The 18731-nt window shown below is 39.8% G+C and overlaps 1 protein-coding gene across 2 annotated transcripts in view; it reads left to right on the top strand.

Moving 5' to 3' along the window:
* Positions 1–18731, top strand: part of LOC148872781 (putative E3 ubiquitin-protein ligase LIN-1) — a 44122-nt gene that overhangs the window by 2463 nt on the left and 22928 nt on the right. Inside the window, exons 2-8 of one of the 2 annotated variants that reach the window (XM_088967892.1) lie at positions 324–572; positions 696–723; positions 820–1468; positions 2829–2973; positions 4551–4811; positions 5789–5846; positions 5934–6098. In XM_088967892.1, coding sequence (XP_088824018.1) covers positions 324–572; positions 696–723; positions 820–1468; positions 2829–2973; positions 4551–4811; positions 5789–5846; positions 5934–6098 — 1555 coding nt within the window. Of the gene's footprint in view, positions 1–323; positions 573–695; positions 724–819; positions 1469–2828; positions 2974–4550; positions 4812–5788; positions 6099–18731 lie in introns of both variants that reach the window. The other variant, XM_088967891.1, reaches the window with a different exon arrangement.

Below are 18731 nucleotides of genomic sequence, written 5' to 3'. Positions count from 1 at the left end.
ATTAATGTAACTGTATGATTGTGACATTTTACTAGTGTTCTTTCTATCTACGCAACAGCCTTTTTAGGTTTTAGCTATTAATAAGTGCCAACATATCTCATATCACACATGGTTTAAGGTTTACTTACGATTCCTTATACTGTGGACTGTGACTTCATTAGTTCTGTGCAACATAGTGAAGTTGAAGCCCATCTTTCCCTTTCTCTTTCTTGTCCCAATTAAATGTTTATAAGTAGATCAGTCAACATAAAATTGTCCTCTAGTTTTACCAAATAAGATGGTGTTAAAACTTTTGTTACTCTTAAAATTTCAACACCCTGCAGCCAAATGGATTGTTAATGAGAGATGGCGAAACAAGGAGATTAGATACGGTTACTCTTCTAGAAGTAGGAGAATATGGCATCACAGACATTTCTTTGTGGCATACAACCCCGAGGAGCACCCATGAGCTGCTTATGCTTCCACATACAAAAGCAAATGAGCTTATTCTCGAGAAGCTAGCAATGTCTGTTTTCCCACTGCAGCATAATTCCATTGATCTCACTGCTACAACTCATATATCGCATTCAAAGGTCATACTCGTAAAAATTCCATTTCAAATGCACAAGAAATTTTTTTCTTCTTTTGTTTTTTTCTCCATATTCATCGTTGTTTTCTGACCATTCTAATATTTACTATATTCTTTTTGGTTGCAGATAAGCAACATGAAATCCCATTCTGAAGGTGAAAACCATGGTCTGTGTGTGTGTGTTTGTATGTGCATATATCTAGTCTCTGTGAAGTTATAGCAAGTTGTTCACATAGATTTCCTCAGTGCAGGGTCAGATGGATTTTACCAATATTTTAATGAAACCTCCTTTTTCTCAAGTATCCGCAAGGAATTTCTATGCCCTTTGACTGGGTGCTTGTTTGAAGATCCAGTGACACTAGAGACTGGTCAAACCTTTGAGCGAGAGGCCATTAAGGAATGGTTCAAACAGGGAAAAAGAGTATGTCCAGTGACTGGAAGAAAATTGGACTGCCTGCTTGTTCCTAGTGCTAACTTTGTTTTGAAACGTGTTGTTGATAGCTGGAAATCAGAAAATTGTAAAATTCTCTTGGCTTTGGCTTCCCAAATAGCAGCAGGATCAGTAGAACATGGGTTTAATTCCAAGGGTGAAGCAGCTATTTTCATATTGGAGAACCTTCTCAATTGTTTAAACAAGGAGGAAAAAATGACAAATACTACACACCTTATCTCTCTTGGGGGCTTGCAGTTTCTTATTCGCAGGTTAGAATCAGGAAACCTGGAAGAAAAGACACGTGTTGTTGCACTTCTACGCTGTTGTATTAAGGCAGATGGGAGCTCGAGAAATTACATAGCTAGAAATATTAAAAAGTCATCTCTCCTTGAGCTCCTTCATAGCAAACAAGTTAAATCACAAACAAATGCAGTGCTGTTGCTGACTGAATTAATTTGCCTAGAAAGGTTTGTGATATTTAAACTACATAGTTTTTGTGGCATTGAGTGTGAGATCTTTTTTTTCTTGTAACTAAAATTCTCATAATGCATCCAGAAGCTTGTGCCGATAGTGTTGCATCTGCTCTTCTAAGTGGGATATAGGTTTTGTATTTGTCTATTTGACATGCATTCACCATCCATACTCCAAATAACTTCTTGAATGACACCTTTAGGCTGTCTTTGGTTTAACAGAAAATCAGAAAGTAACAGAAAGTTTAGGGAAAGTTCATAAGGAATTCCACAGCATTCTTTAAGAACTTCCCTCATTCTACATAAATGAACATCTGAGATACCCTTTAGTTCATTGAAGATAAATATTGACATAACTATGCCCTTTTGCCTAGATATGTGAACGACGCAAAATACCATTGCAAAAATACCTTTTTTTTTTCACTAAAGTTCCCGAATCCATTGTTTTCACCTAACCAAGTCTCTCCTTGTCATGCGTCAGAATCAAACCCGTCTCTATCCATGCAATACTGCATGTTGCTTATGTATATAATTGCCATTGTCAGAAGATTCTGTTGGAACCAAGTTAATATGAACAAATTGGACTGAGACTAGAAAAAGGAATGATCACAGAAGATTTTCATTGATAAAATGACAAACCTGTCACTGAAAGTGTCTCGGGGATCTCAGAGATGAAATTATAAAAATTCTTGATTTCTAATATAATGACAAAGAAATTAAAGTTTAAGAAGAGTGCATCTGAAAATTTTCTTTTTATCATTGGTAATGCTTGTGAATTCCAGTTGTCTTCTACAATACTTGTGAAGGTAGACATCATGATTCATGGTCGGGAAGTACTGGCAATGTTCCAGAGAAATCTATTTCTAATTGTCATGTTCTTCCCTCCTTTTTTTCCTTTGACATTAGACTTATTATAACTAGTTTATAATCTTTTATCTGCGCATGGGGAGGTCACTGTAATATGCTTCTTCTTAAAAAGCAATTGCCTGCTTGGATGCCGCATGAAAATCATGCCATTTTAGTTTGACATGGTATTTGAGACCACTTGTGGAGGTGAAATGTATTTATTTCAGGTTTTGGAGAAATGCTGCAAATGAATTCATTTTCAGAGAAACTTGAAAAGACCTTCCAATTTATTAATTAGGAAGGATCTATTTCAGACTATATTGTTGCTTTAAAATGCAAACAACACCACAACGAAATCATTTCATTTCATGTGGCATGAAAAAAGGCTTCTAGAGTATGCCATTTTTCCATGATCTGAAAATGCAGAAATTTATGTATCTAGAATGATATTCAATAGTTGTTTCCTGCATGAGTTTGATTAGTGATTTTATCTTCTTTGGTTGTTGCACAGGAGGACAGAAATTACAGCATTCTTAAATGACTTGCTGAAAGAGGGCATAATGTACACAATGCATGTTTTGCTAGTGTATCTCCAAAGCTCTCCTTCTGAGCAGAAACCTCTGGTTGCGGTTCTTCTATTACACTTCGATCTTCTGGTGTGCTTCTTTAATAAGTATTCCGTATTTTCGTATTTTAATATTTTGGCATTATTCATATTTTGGTTATCTTTGGGCAATCCTTCCAACATTCATCACATTATTAGGCCCTTGTATCATTAGCTTTTCGGTGCCATGCTTCCCACTGCAATGCTTTAAACCACTGCACATTAGAAATGCCTAGGAAGATAACTTGATTATATATTAGTTATATTTTCCAACTTGTTTAACAAATTTCAATTCTAATGTTTCTCAACCATGACTGAATTGGATCTCCCAACCGTTTCTGGTTTGTGGCTTGATGAAGAAAATTGACTTAGAATCACCATCTAGTAACACCACAACCATTATTTTTATTGAAGATGAGGTAGATTTACCTTGAAAACAAGTAAAAATCACTACCTAGAATTTGTAGGGACATCAGCTTTCTTATTTTGGACACTAAATTAACATCAAGAACCAATGGGATGAGATTGTGAAAAACTGATATTCCTTTTGTTTTGATGGAAATATGGGATTTGGGTTATTTGATACTTGATGTATATATCCTCATATTTTTTATCCTAGGAATGGCAGGTAGGATCCTTCTCTTTGGCTCTTTTAAAAGCTCTTGCAGTTAAATTTCTATAGTATTAATGAAGTAAAGGAAATTTCTCAGTATCATGTTAAAAACATGGGATGACAAAGTGTGAAAATACAGGTTTAAGTCTGAGAGTGGTCAATTTGTGATAAAATATTGGAGGCTGGGTTTGTAACCAGTACACTCCTCCCAAGACCTTGGATAGCCAAGAGCAGCATTATATGTTGTCATTTACTCGTTATCTATCAAAAAAAGTATATTTACCAAATTACATCATAGAAAATTATTTTCTTTGCTGCAACTTGATTAAACTTTGGTGTTTTTGGTGGTACTGACACTACCAAAGAAACCATAAAATCTGATTGAAGTAGAGATGGTATTCTCATCTCAACAAGGACTTAATCCCAACTATTATGGATAAACAACATGAATCCTTGGACTGTTTCTTGTTACTTATATTCATTTCTTTGGCTTCCCCCTTACTCTTTTAGAGCTCTCTACTTGCACCAGATCACTTCTAATTGGTGCAGTTAATTATTTTATTTTATTTTTATATCGACATGGGTAGAAGTAGTAAGAAATGATTTTAGCAATAGCAATTTAACAGTAGATATGATATTAAATAGAATGGATTAGCGAAACAGGGTTCATGTAGCTGACCCCATATAGTTGGGATATGGCATGGATGATGATGATGATAATGAATGAAGTCTCTTTGTTATTTCTAATGTTTAACACATTGAAATGAAAGGCTTAAAATATTTTCAGATGAAGGTATCATGGCTGGACTGGCTCCAATATTTTCTTACAAGGACAAAGTGAATGATTGGCGTCCTAATATTTTTCAAAACTTGCCTGCTTTTGGTGGATTTTAGATTCCTAAAGGGAGGCATGATTTCATATTTTCTTGCTTGGACTACATGGAGTCAGAATATTAGTTTAATTCTTGAAAAATGTGTCAACAATGGATCTGACTTCTGAGACCATCCTGTTGCAGGTAGAGCCCCGGAAATATAGTATATATAGAGAAGAGGCTATTGATACAATTACAATGGCTTTGGACCACTGTTTAACTGATAGAAAGGGCCAGGAAGAGTGCTGCAAAGCTCTTCTCATCTTGGGAGGGCGTTTTTCTTTCTCAGGAGAGGTATCAATAGAGAATTGGCTCCTAAGACAATCGGGATTTTGTGATTGGTGTGAAGCCGGCTCCCTTGACAAGGATGTAGAGAGTGTGCAAATTGATGAAGATATTCCATGGGTGGGTTTTATATTTTGAAATACCGTATCCCCTTTATTTTTTCTTTCTTTGTGACGTGTTAGAAAATGCAACTAATGTTTTTCCACATTTTCTTATTTGACGTCATTAAGTATTTTGAGAAATCCATCAGAGTTCTTTCTTAAAGTTTAAATTTGTAACATTCTGATGTGCTTTCTATTCAGAAGTCTTTGCTTTGCATATTGTGAAAACCATTTATCTAAAAATTAACAAAAGCCTAAGGACTCATAGTGGAGTTAGTGCTTTGACTTCTCATCTAGATATAAGAATATTCCTCAATTGAGTAAAATGAAACATCCGACTTCCATCCTTCTAATTCAGCACTATATTCCAAGTGTATGCATGGATACTGCTTCATTCACCTAGACAATCTTTTTAGCTGACTTAAACAGTGTACTCTTATTACTACTACTACAATTTGTTACAAAGAGTAATCTGAACTCTAAGCACATAGGTGAATTACTGGATTAGCTCTTTCCTTTTTCTGTTGTCTTTTTCTTTCTCCATCAGATGATTTCATTGTGTCCTGTAATGGTTTTTAGAGATAGAGACTTGAATCTAAAACTTTAGTTTTTCTGAGTAGAATCTAAAATTTTAATTGACTCATAAAATATTATTTTTCTATAGATCAACAATTTTTTTTCAAGCATCTGAAGTACTTAAATTATGCAATTGTTTCAATAGCAACTAACCTGACTGTAAAGGCCAAAAGAGGTCATTACCCAATGTAAGTTTGAGCTATACGGGATATTAAGATGGGTGGACTAGGTACAGATTTGTTTTTTTTTTTTTGTAGTGTCTGCTCCCAGACAGAACCTGTGTTTTTATGCTTGTCAACTTGGAATATTACCATTGCATCATGCAATCACCCCTTGCAACTAGCCTGACTCTACTAGTATTTTGTAGTTTACATTGAGCACCAATCTACTCATTTCTAAGGTTGCAATTACCAATTTCAGGAAGAAGAAGAAGAAGCAAAGGAAATTTGGTTAAGGCACTTGGCAGCAGCACTGCTTGGTAACAGAAAGAAACCTTTTATGGAAACCATTTCTAAATGTCTAGGCTCTGAAAACTCGGATTTGGTGGGTGTTTGCCTGATCACAGTGGCGTGGTTGAGCCATGCACTGGCTTCATTCTCAAACACAGAATTCCAGCTTTCTGTATTCTCAACTATTGTCCCTCGGCTGAAGGAAAGCTTGGAGAAAGGTGAGCGGATTGAGAACAAGGTTCTTTCCTCCATGTCTCTGCTCAATTTCAGCAAGATTTCAGGTATTAAGTTGATTCACGTGAACCTAGTTTAACTAAAAAGTTAGCCTTGAATAACACCTGATTTAATTATTTGACGTTTTGAATGAGGTCAGTTTTTATGGATTCCATTATCTAGAGTAGGAAAAGAACTGGTATCATGTTATGAATGTTATTCAAGCCACATTGATCACTCCCGTGTTGTTTTTTTGGTAGTAAATAAAAAATAAATTTTCATTGAAGGGAGGAAAGCTAGAGAGTACAACAGATTACAATATAAGAAAGAGAAAAAAAATAAAAAAGCTAATGAGAAATCACCCATATAGTAGAGACAGATTACTTCATTTTATCAAAAAGAGCAAGCTACCCCAAAACCCTTCCCCATCCAATTGTTTCCCAAAAGTTTGCCTCAAAGGAGCTTCTTGAATCTTCTCTGAATTCTGGTAAAATTAGATTCCAAACATTAGTCTTGAGCCAATTCGCATGCATGTCTTCATCCTGTTACACGCTTTTCCTTCAAAAATCCTTTTATTTCTCTCTTTCCATATTTCCCAGAAGACTGCAAAAGGAATACGGCTCCACAAAATTTTAGCTTTTTTGCTTCCTTGTATGTTAGGCCAGTGTGCAAACTTGGTAAACCCAGTGACCAAATTTCTTTGTCAAAGAGACGGAAGAAGAAGCCCCGAACAAAGAAAGAGAACTTGCAGCTATAGAAAAGGTGAAACACTGCCTCTTCTTTCAATCAGAGAGCACACCTGCTTGCTAGATGAATATCTCTCCGTTTGATATGTTATTTTGTGTCAGGATGCTTTCTGAAGACATCAGCCATGCAAAAGTCTCTACTCTTGGAGGGACTGGATTTCCCTAAACGCCTTTAATCTCTGACCTTCCAATCTGACTTCTCACAAGAGCTTTGTAGAAAGATTTCACTGTAAATCTTCCATTTCTGCACTCTTTCCACCATCTCTCATCAGGCCTTTCGACATTGATCTCTGCTTCTTGTAATCTGAACAGCAACTGTATGCATTCTTCCACCTCCCAATTCAGCAAAGGCCTCCTAAACTTTGGAAACCAAACCACCAAACCCTGCCTAACTTCATAACATTTTTTTTGATAAATGAAAGATAATTTTATTAATTAGATAAAAGAAAGGTGTATTGACATCCTAGGAGGAGGCACGACATGTTACTCCCCTTAGGAAAGAGAATATAAACACACTCTTAACAGAAATACACTTATAAAGTCGCCCAGAACAAATCACCCCTCGAAGCCGCTCGTTTAGCCAAGGAATCAGCCATAACATTTGCTGATCTGCTAACCCACTGAAAGTTTACAGTCATGTTTCTTGTTAGCCACTTAACTTTCTTGAGAAGATCCTTATAACCCCAGTGGGAAATAAAGATGCCTTTTTGAGAGCAGGTGACTTCAACTCCAAGGAAATAAGGGGCCTAGATCTTTAACCTTGAACCGAGTGGCTAAGAATTTCTTCATCTTCTGTATTTCAGTCTTCCAGTCTCCTGTAACCACTATGTCATCAACATACACAATTAAAGCTGCAATTTTCCCTTCACCTTTCTTCACAAATAGAGTATGATCTGACTGGCATTGTTTGAACCCCATCTAGTGTACATCTAAGTGAAACTTACTAAACCATGCCTAAGGTAATTGTTTCAACCCATATAATGATTTTTTAACTTGCACACCTTCTATCCACTACCTTTGGCACAAAAAGGAGGATTCTGATAAAACTCATCTTGGCTACTAGAGCAAAGGTCTCTGCATAGTCTACTCCATATACTTGTGTAAACCCTTTGGCCACCAATTTGGCTTTGTACCTTTCTATTGTACCATCAACCCTATGCTTCACTGTGAACACCCATTTGCATCCCACTGGTTCCTATCCTTCAAGAAGATCCACCAACTCCCAGGTGCTACTTTTGTGTAAGGCATTAATTTCTTTCTTCATTGCATTTGTCCATTTATGTTTGGATAAAGCTTCTGCCACATTCTTAGGAATAGAAACACTGTCAATAGAGGAAAAGAACACACGATATGAAGGTGAAATATGATCATAGGACACAAAGTGAGAGATAGGATGATTAGTAATACAAGATCGAGCACCCTTTCTCTTAGCAATAGGAAGATCAAGATCATTAATAACATGGGAATCAATATCAAGAGGTTCAGGCATATCAATGGGAACAAGTGTACTTGGCTAATGAGGATGATCTGCCTCCGGAGAGTCTGATGATATTGGTTGCATAGTTTTAGGTTCCATGGCTCTTGAAATCTGGTAGCTCTTATGGTGGCGAAGGAAGACACGAAATGGAGGAGGATTAGGAAGATAAGGTAATTGAGTCTGAGTCTGGGTGTGTTTCTCCTCCTCAACCCTACTCTCCCCCTAAGGAGAAACCAAGAAAAAAGGTTGACTCTCAAAGAATGATACATCCATGAAGACATAGTACTTGTGTGAGGTAGGGTCATAGCAACGGTAACCCTTTTGAGATAAAGGGTAACCAAGAAAAACACAAGGAATGGCACGAGGATCGAGTTTACTGCGAGAAGGGGACAAGTAATGAACAGAGCAATGACATCCAAAGACACGCATTGGAATAGGGGACAGAGGAGTTGTAGGAAACAAAAGTTGATGTGGGGCCTTATACTCTAGTAATCGAGATGGCATACGATTGATGAGATATGCAACACACATAACAACATCCATCCAAAAGCGTTTTGGGACATTCATATGGAGAAATAAACCATGAGATACTTCGAGAAGATGACGATTTTTTCTTTCAGTGACACTATTTTGCTGGGGTGTCCTAGCACAAAAGCTTTGATGAAGAGATCCACACAAAGAAAAGAACTCTGTGAGATCACTATGGAAGTACTCCTTTCTGTTGTCTGATTGGAAAATATGAATCTCAGTTTGGAATTGAGTAAAAATCATGTGTTGATAATCTTTCACAATCTTTGGCACTTCATCTTTAGATTGCATAGGATAAACCCATGTATTATAGAGTAGTCATCAATCAAAGTAATGAAGTACTTATATACAACTTTAGAAGGTAGAGTAACAAGGCCCTAAACATCAGAATAGACAATACGAAACGAAAATTCAGATATTTTATTTCTTAAAGGAGACAAATTTCTACAATGTTTGCTCAATTGACATGTCGACATTGTAACTCACTAACTAACAAAGACTTAAATAACTTAGGAAACATAAGTTTTAAAGACTCAAACGAAAGATGACCAAAACGACTATGCCATAAGTAGGCATGACTCTCAGTAGATGAACTTAAGGACTCCGTAGCCACAAGATCGGCTTTATTCTCTAACACGTGAAGACCATCCACCATGCTTCCTCTACCAATCATCTTCCCCGAGGCCAAATCCTAAAACACACACGAAGAAAGAAAGAAGGGCACTGGACAATTCAATGAGTGAGTAATACTACTAATGGAAAGTAAATTGATAGGTAACTTAGGAACATGCAACACATTAGAGAGGGTATGACTGAAAGGAAGGGAGATGGTTCCTTGATCGGCTATGGTGGAGAATGATCTATCAACTAGTCTCACCTTATCTCTCATAGAGAGGAGGTTATATGCCTGAAATAAAGTTGACTTACTAGTCATGTGGTTTGAGGCTCCAGAGTCAATTATCCAGGGGGAATCAAATGTATGAGATGACACATGGAAAGCAGTGGTAGTATTACTTGATGTAGACGCAAAGGAAGTAGGAGTAGGGCCAGAATCCATTTGACGAAGAGTCCTACCATATAATTCCAAGTGGTCACGAAAGGAGTTGATAATTTCTTCCTTGGGGTCAGAACCAGAGTGTCGTTCCTGGGGTACCATGGAGCTAGTCTCGGAGATATCACATTTGTTGAGTTATATTTCTTCTGGCTCTACTGGGTTAGCTTCTTACTCTGATTAGATGTTGATTTCTTACCCAATTCTTGAGCCCATTTTGGCTTGCGATGGAGTTCTCAACATGTGTCTCTAGTGTGCCTGGACTTCTGATAGTGGGTGCACCAAAGCTTGTCTTTGTCATCCACTCTCTTCTGTGAATCACCCTTTTTAAAAGGGCCTCTGACATTTTAATTTGTACATCCTCGGATTGCTAGTGCAACTGGCTCCCCCTCTGTACAATTCGTCATACTTCTTCTACTCTCTTTAGACTGAACTAAGGCATAAACTTCCTAAACTGAAGGTAAGTTCTTACTTCCTAAGATTTGTACCCTCATGAACTCATATATAGGATTCAGCCCAAAAAGAAAAGAAAATACTCGTTGTTGGTAGATGTTGAGCAAGAGACCAAGAAGAAGAAGAAGAAAAGAAGAAAGAGAAAAGAAGGAAGAAGAAGGAGAAGAGGAAGAAGAATAAGAGGCAATTGAGTTAAGGCCTCAACCAAACTTAGCTTCAGTCGAGTGAAGCATTGTATTTATACTGTTATGGCCATACATAACAATATGACTACAGAATTACAAAAATACCTCTGCGGGCACTAAACCTATGTACAGTACATATAATACACCTAACACTCCCCCTCAAGTTGGGGCATAAATATCAATCATGCCCAACTTGTCACAGAGACCTTGGTGTCTGGAATGGTTTAGCCCTTTTGTAAAGATGTCTGCTAGTTGGTCTTCAGAACTGATGTATGGAGTGCATACTTCGCCTGTGATGATTTTCTCTCTAATAAAGTGCTTGTCTACTTCAATGTGCTTTGTTCTATCATGTAACCGGGTTGGTAGTGATACTTATAGCTGCCTTGTTGTCACAGAGTAGTCATGGGTTTATCTATTGGAAAACTCAACTCTCCCAATAGATTCTTTATCCACATACCTTCGGCTACTCCGTGTGCCATTGCACGGTACTCAGCTTCAGCACTGGATCTAGCTACCACGGTTTGCTTCTTACTCCTCCAAGTAACAAGGTTCCCTCCTACAAAGGTGCAATAACCACTAGTAGACCTTCTGTCACTTTGAGATCTAGCCCAATCCGCATTTGTGTAAATTTCAACTCTCAAATGTCCATGTTTCTGGAATAATAAGCCAGCACTCGGGAACTTCTTAAGATACCACAGTATTCTCTCCACTGCTTCAAGATGAGTGAACATAGGTGCATGCATGAATTGGCTGAGGACACCAACAGCATATGCTATGTCTGGACGAGTCATAGAGAGGTACAACAATCCCCATACAAGCCACTGAAATTGCTTCACATCCTTAGGAGGTTCACCTTGGCTGTCACTTAACTTATGGTTGGGGTCAATGGGAGAGTCAGTTGGTTTAACCCCAAACTTTCCAATGTCCTTAAGCAAAATCTAAGACATATTTCCTTTGGGAGATGAAGATACCCTTTTTTTATTGGGCAACCTCAATTCCAAGGAAGTATTTGGCGGGTCCTAGATCTTTCACTTCGAACTGAGTGGCAAGGAAGCCCTTCAAACTTTGAATTTCATCCTTCCAGTCACCAGTAACAATTATGTCATCCACATATACTATTAAGGCAGCCATTTTACCTTATACTCTTTTTACAAACAGTGTGTGATTTGACTGACATTGCTTGTATCCCCTCTCCTGAACTGCAATATAAAATCTGCTGAACCAAGCCCTTGGCGATTGCTTCAGCCCATATAAAGAATTCTTCAACTTACACACCTTTTGTTCACTTCCTTGAGCCAAAAAACCGGGGGGTTGAACTATATAAACTTCCTCTTCAAGGTCACCATTCAAGAAGGCATTCTTGATGTCGAGCTGATGTAGATCCCAATTCAGATTGGCAGCAAGAGAGAAAAGGACTCCAATAGAGTTCATTTTGGCAACAGGAGCAAAGGTTTTTGCATAATCAACCCCATATACTTGAGTGAAACCCTTTGCCACTAAACGAGCTTTATACCTCTCCACGGTTCCATCAGTCCCATGCTTAACAGTGAACACCCATTTACAACCAACTGGGTCCTTTCCCTTAGGGAGATTAACAAGTTCCCACATCCATTCTTATGAAGAGCATCAATCTCTTCCTTCATGGCCTTCATCCATTTTGGAACTGAGAGAGCTTCTACCACATTCTTGGGAATAAGGATACTATCAATGGAGGTAAGAAAAACACGAAATGAAGGTGAGATGTTCTCATAGGAAACAAAGTTGAAAATGGGATGTTTGGTGGTGCACGACCTAACCCCTTTCCTATAGGCAATGGGAAGGTCAAGATCATTAGCAATAGGGAGGTTAGGAGTCAAGTTACCTGAGTGAGTATGATCTTCCCCCAAGGAATTCAATAGCATTTGAGGTACGGCTTCTAGATTCTCCTCAGCTCTTGAACTTGATTGGCCTTTATGACGACGAGAAAAAACACAGAAAGGTGGAGGATCAGAGGGAGAAAGGGGAGAAGGAGAAGGAGTAGGGAGAGGAGGAAGTTGAATCAGTTTCTCCTCATACCTACACTCCCCCTGAGGAGAAACGGGAAAGAATGGATCATCCTCAAAGAAGGTAACATCCATGGAGACATAGAATTTTCGTGAAACAGGATCAAAGCAACGATACCCTTTCTGAGATAATGAGTAGCCAAGAAATATACACGGGATAGCACGAGAGTCCAATTTTCCCCAGGTGGGGGAAAGGTTTTGGACAAAGCACCGACAACCAAAAACACGAGGAGGAATAGAAAGAAGAGGGGCCTTAGGAAAGAGAAGCTGATGTGGAGCTTTGTACTCTAACCAACGAGAGGGCATTCGGTTAATGAGGTATGTAGAACAAATGATGGCCTCAAGCCAAAAACGTTTGGGAACATTCATGTGGAGTAATAAACCTCGTGCCACTTCAAGAAGGTGACGGTTCTTCCGTTCATCCACACCATTTTGTTGTGGTGTGCGAGCACAAGAGCTCCGGTGAAGTGAGCCATGTGAAGCAAAAAACTCCGTGAGGTCACTATGAAAAAACTCTTTTGCATTGTCTGATTGAAATATTTGAATTTCGGTCTGAAATTGGGTGAAGACCATCTGCTAAAAATCTTGGATAATTTTTGGTACTCCTCACGGGTTCGCATTGGATATACCCAAGTGTATTTGGAATAATCGTCAATGAAGGTTGTAGAGAACACTGAAGTGGGCCCCACAGCTACGGTCCCACTGTGTTCGTAGGGTAGAAGATATTCTAGTCTGCCAAGGGTTAGCTATTGGTCATTTAGTTGTTTCAGTTGTTATTTATTTCAGTCTTTGTTTTACTCTATTTGTTATGTAAAGACTAAGGGCAGATCTGTCCTTTCCATGTAATGAGCATAACCTATAAATATTAATTAAAGTGGCGGCGGCAGAACATGATGCTTCTGCTCCTCCTTTCAACCCTTGTGTTCTACTACGTCTTCTCCCTCTTTCTCTTTTCTCCTCTTTCTTTCTACTTATCTTCGATCCTGAGATTCATTAGGGTTCAAGACTGATAACAATCATGAACTTCTAGTTGGTATCAGAGCCAGGTTCTCTCATGTGAGCCTAGTCCAGCCGACCACATGAGAACCATCTAAGGCTGGAAGACTGAGAAAGCAGAGTTCGTTGACTGGTTCTTGGAGATCTCCAGAGGATTAGCAGTTGTTTGAAGAAGTATCACAGTTGTAGCAAGTTGGTGATTAGGAAGAATCAGAGAAGGCTAGGGTTCGGGTAACCTTGGTAGGCAACGAACTGCATTCTACTGTAAGTTTTTTACTTTCTGAGAGAAGTAACATCAGAAAAGATAGGTTGGACCTATCCAGTAAGGGTGGCCGAACTACTCTAGGGTTTTATCTCTCTATTCTCTAGGGTTTCTCTAGGGTTTTGTCCTTTCCCTACGGCAAACCCTAGTATTAGGCCGGAACTTGTGATCTTATTCCTACGGCAAACCCCAGAAATCTCCTCAACATTGATCAGTTTTAGGGTTTCATATTAACCCTAATACAAACCTTATCCGTAAGGCTCTTAGGACTGATTAAAACCTCGAATTTGCTTCAGCATATCAGATTGCCCTTCAAACTGTGTTTCAGTCTTTTTTTGGGGTTTCAAACACTTTTGAAGGGGTGAAAACAGTTTGGACTGTTGCTGTTGTGTGTGGTTATTGATTTCAGATCAGTCTTATATATATTTCATGCACATCTATCGTGAGTACAGATTGGTTCTTTACTGATTTTGTGACTGTTGTTGGGATTTCTAGTGCTGGTTTTGACTGTAGTAACCCTAATATTTGATACTTCTGGTTCTTGACTAAAATGGAGCTTAAGAATCAGGCAGAAGGCAGTTTTGGGAACAGCAGTTATGGTGGTGGTTCTGAGACAGGTTTTCAGATTACAACCGTAAAGTTTGATGGATCAAACTATTTGGAATGGGCCTAATCAGCCATGATGGCTATTGGGGGAAGGGGCAAAGTAGGGTATCTCTTGGGAGATGTAGTAGAACCTTCCAAGGGAGACCCTACGTATACCAAGTGGGTCCAAGAAAACTACTTGGTTATGACATGGCTCTGTAATTCAATGCAGCCCCATATCAGCCGAAATTACTTATGGGCAAAGACAGCTAAGGAGATATGGAATGTGATGAAAGAGACTTACTCCCAACCCCTTAATGTTGCCAGAGCATATGAGTTGAAATGTGAGGTGAATGCCCTTAAACAAGGAGAGAAACCGGTGTCGGTCTATTTCTCTAACTTGCAGTCCCTGTGGCATGAGATTGATCACTTAGAGACTCTTGAGTGGGGGAGTCCCAAAGATGCTTAGATACATAGAAAGCACATTGAGACAAACAGAGTGTTTGAGTTTCTGGCAGGACTGAATTCAGAATATGATATTGTGAGGCAACAGATCTTGACCAGAGATAGTGTGACCCTCTCTCAGGCATACTCCTTAGTGCACAGTGAAGAGACCAGGAGGAAAGTCATGATGCAACCTCAGCCGCTTACACCTGCCTTGGTAGCTGTCAAACCCAAAACAGAGGGTGATTCAGAGAGGGACAGAAAGAAGGAAGATAAAAGGGATGTGGTGTGTGAGCATTGCAAGAAACCTAAACACACAAAAGAAACGTGTTGGAAGCTGCATCCACATTTGGTCCTGGCAAAGTTGAGAAATAAAAGGAGTAATGCTCATGTGGCTACGACTACTGATTCAGCATCCTCATCTGGCACGAGAGGCACACCATTAGAGACCTTAGCTGCAGTTCGGGCAGCTCTAATACAATTGGAAAAGGAAGTTGGCAATTCAGCTCAGTTACCGCAGTCATCATCAGCTCCAGCTACATCGGCCTTTGCACACTCAGGTACTCGAGCCTCAGCCTACCATGCCTCCGCTCCAGGTACTACTGAACCGTGTTGGGTAATAGATTCAGGTGCATCTGACCATATGACTAGCTTGCCCTCTTTGTTTACTACTTATCACTTATCTTCTGGTAGGGATAAAGTATCTATAGTTGATGGCTCTCTTGTCCCTATTTCTGGCAAGGGTGACATCAAACTGTCAGATACTATATCCTTGTCCTCTGTCTTGCATGTTCCTAAACTGGATACTAACCTCCTTTCCGTCAGTAGCATTACCAAACATTTGAACTGCTCAGTGACTTTCTTTCCTGACCGATGTGTTTTTCAGGACATGGAGACGAAGAAGGTGATTGGGACTGGCTGTGAGACGAATGGGATCTATCTGCTTGGGGAGAGTTCTCGTTGGGAAGAGTCGGTGGATAAGAAGTTACTGGTTTCTCAAGTTGTGAGTCCGGTTGTGTTGTGGCATAACCGATTGGGTCATTTATCTTTTCGGTCCTTGAAGAGTCTGTTTCCTATTTTGTTTGAGTCTATTGAGTTATCTCAGCTGAAGTGTGAAAGTTGTGAGTTGGCTAAACATTGTAGAAACTCTTATTCATTGAGTAATAAAAGGAGTAATAGTTCTTTTGATATTGTGCATACTGATGTTTGGGGGCCATATCACATTCCTTCTATGGGGGGGTACAGGTATTTTTTACTATTTGTTGATGACCACACCCGTTTTTCATGGGTTTATCTTATGCGATCACGAGATGAGGTGCCTGTCCTGACCCAAAACTTCCACCAAATGATCCTAATACAATTTGATGCCAGGATAAAAGTACTTAGATCTGATAATGCAAAGGAATACTTTGCTAAGCCATTGGCATCATACCTCCTTAATCATGGGGTTATCCACCAGAGCACGTGTCCTCATACACCTCAGTAGAATGGGGTTGCAGAGAGGAAGAATAGGCACATCTTGGAGGTGGCTAGAAGTATTATGTTTACCTTCAATGTCCCTATTCGCTTCTGGGGTGATGCTATCCTTACGACAGTATATCTTATTAATCGGATTCCTTCTCGGGTTCTTGATATGAAGCCTCCTTTTTCCCTTCTATACCCCAATGAGGAGTTGTTCACTATTCCCCTCAAGACATTTGGTTGTACCTGTTTTGTTCAGCTTCTTAGTCCAAATCACTCCAAGTTTCAACCCAAGGCCTCCAAATGCATCTTTCTTGGTTATGCACAAACTCAAAAGGGTTATTGTTGTGATGATCCTGTCTCAGGGAAGAAGTTTGTATCCATGGATGTCACTTTCTTTGAGGAGACACCCTACTATTCTCAGGTCTCTCCTCAGGGGGAGAGTAGTGAGCGTGGAGATTTGGGTCTTTTTCTTCAGGGGGAGGAGTGCAGTGAGGACAGGGTCTTTTTCATCAGCAGTCCCAGCCAACTACAATCTCTTATGCGGCTCCAAGTCCAGATATTACAGTCCTAGGGCCCACAGAGACTCCTTCCATTGTTGCTACCTCACCCTCTGCAGATGACCTTGACCTTCCCATTGCCCTCCGTAAAGGAAAACGGCATTGCACATCTCCCAGTTTTTGTCCTATGATCGCCTATCTCCCTCCTACAGGTCCTATCTCACCTCTGTTGCTGATGTCCCTATTCCGAGAACAGTGCAAGAAGCCCTATCAGTCCCGGAGTGGAGAGGTGCAATGCAAGTTGAAATGGATGCCCTGTTGAAAAATAATACCTGGGAGCTAGTTGACTTGCCCAAAGGAAAAAAACCAGTTGGATGCAGGTGGGTATTTACTGTGAAGCATAATGCGGATGGTTCCATTGAGAGGTACAAAGCTCGGTTAGTTGCAAAGGGGTTCACTCAAACTTATGGTATAGATTACTTGGAGACATTTGCCCCGGTAGCCAAGATGACCACCATTCGGGTTCTATTATCTCTTGCAGCAAGCTACACTTGGCCTTTGTACCAAATGGATGTTAAGAATGCTTTCCTGAACGGGGACTTGCAGGAAGAGGTCTACATGCAGTTGCCTCCTGGATTCTATGATACAGAGGCAGGTAAGAAAGTTTGTCGGCTCAATAAGGCTTTGTATGGTTTGAAGCAATCACCTAGAGCTTGGTTCGACAGATTCAGACTAGCCCTTGAGAAGTTCGGTTATGTACAAGCCCAGTCAGATCATACATTATTCATCAAGAGGGTGGAGTCGTCACTGACACTACTTGCAGTTTATGTTGATGATATTGTGGTCACAGGAAACGACAACCATGAGATTGAGTCCCTCAAACAGCTTCTTCATCAAGAGTTTGAGGTGAAAGATCTGGTACACTACGGTATTTTTTGGGTATTGAGGTTGCTAGATCTAAGCAGGGGATCTTTGTCTCTCAGAGGAAATATGTGTTAGATCTCTTGGCTGAAACTGGAAAGCTAGGTGTCAAACCTGCAGATACACCTATTGAACAGAACCACAGGATTAATGCAGAGAGTGGGGAGCTGCTTGAAGACAAAGTTATGTTCCAGCAGTTAGTGGGAAAACTCCTATATCTATGCCTTACCCGACCAGACATCAGTTATGCCGTTAGTGTTATCAGTCAGTACATGCATTCTCCTAGAACCACACACCTTCTAGCAGCAGAAAGAATACTAGCATATTTGAAGAGATGCCCGGGTAGAGGTATACTGTTCAAGAACAATGACCACATGAAGGTGGAAGTCTATACAGATGCCGATTGGGCTGGGAGTGTTGATGACAGAAGGTCTACCTCTGGATATTGTGCTCTTGTGGGAGGTAACCTGGTTTCTTGGCGGAGTAAGAAACAAAGTGTTGTCACTCGATCCAGTGCTGAAGCTAAGTATAGGTCAATGGCTAATGGAGTGGCTGAAATTCTTTGGCTGAGATCACTACTTGAGGAGTTGGGCGTTGAGTATGAGAAGCCCCTGATGCTGTATTGTGATAATCAAGCGGCTATTAATATAGCACACAACCCAGTGCAGCATGACAGGACTAAACATATTGAAGTTGATCGACACTTTGTACGAGAGAGAGTCTCATCACAAGAAGTATGTCTCCCATACATCACCTCCAATATGCAACTGGCAGATATCCTCACTAAAGTTGTATCACGGAAGAAGCTAGAGGCAGATCTATCCAAGTTGGGAATGATAAACATTTATTCCCAACTTGAGGGGGAGTGTAGAGAACACTGAAGTGGGCCCCACAGCTACGGTTCCACTGTGTTCGTAGGGTAGAAGATATTCTAGTCTGCCTAGGGTTAGCTATTGGTCATTTAGTTGTTTCAGTTGTTATTTATTTCAGTCTTTGTTTTACTCTATTTGTTATGTAAAGACTAAGGGCATATCTGTCCTTTCCATGTAA

The sequence above is a fragment of the Nelumbo lutea genome, chromosome 2, assembly GCF_056320005.1.
Source record: "Nelumbo lutea isolate HS-2025 chromosome 2, American lotus-T2T, whole genome shotgun sequence".
In the NCBI taxonomy this organism is placed as follows: domain Eukaryota; kingdom Viridiplantae; phylum Streptophyta; class Magnoliopsida; order Proteales; family Nelumbonaceae; genus Nelumbo; species Nelumbo lutea.
The sequence above is the reverse complement of the archived record's forward strand: the minus strand, read 5'-3'. Positions and strand labels throughout refer to the sequence as shown.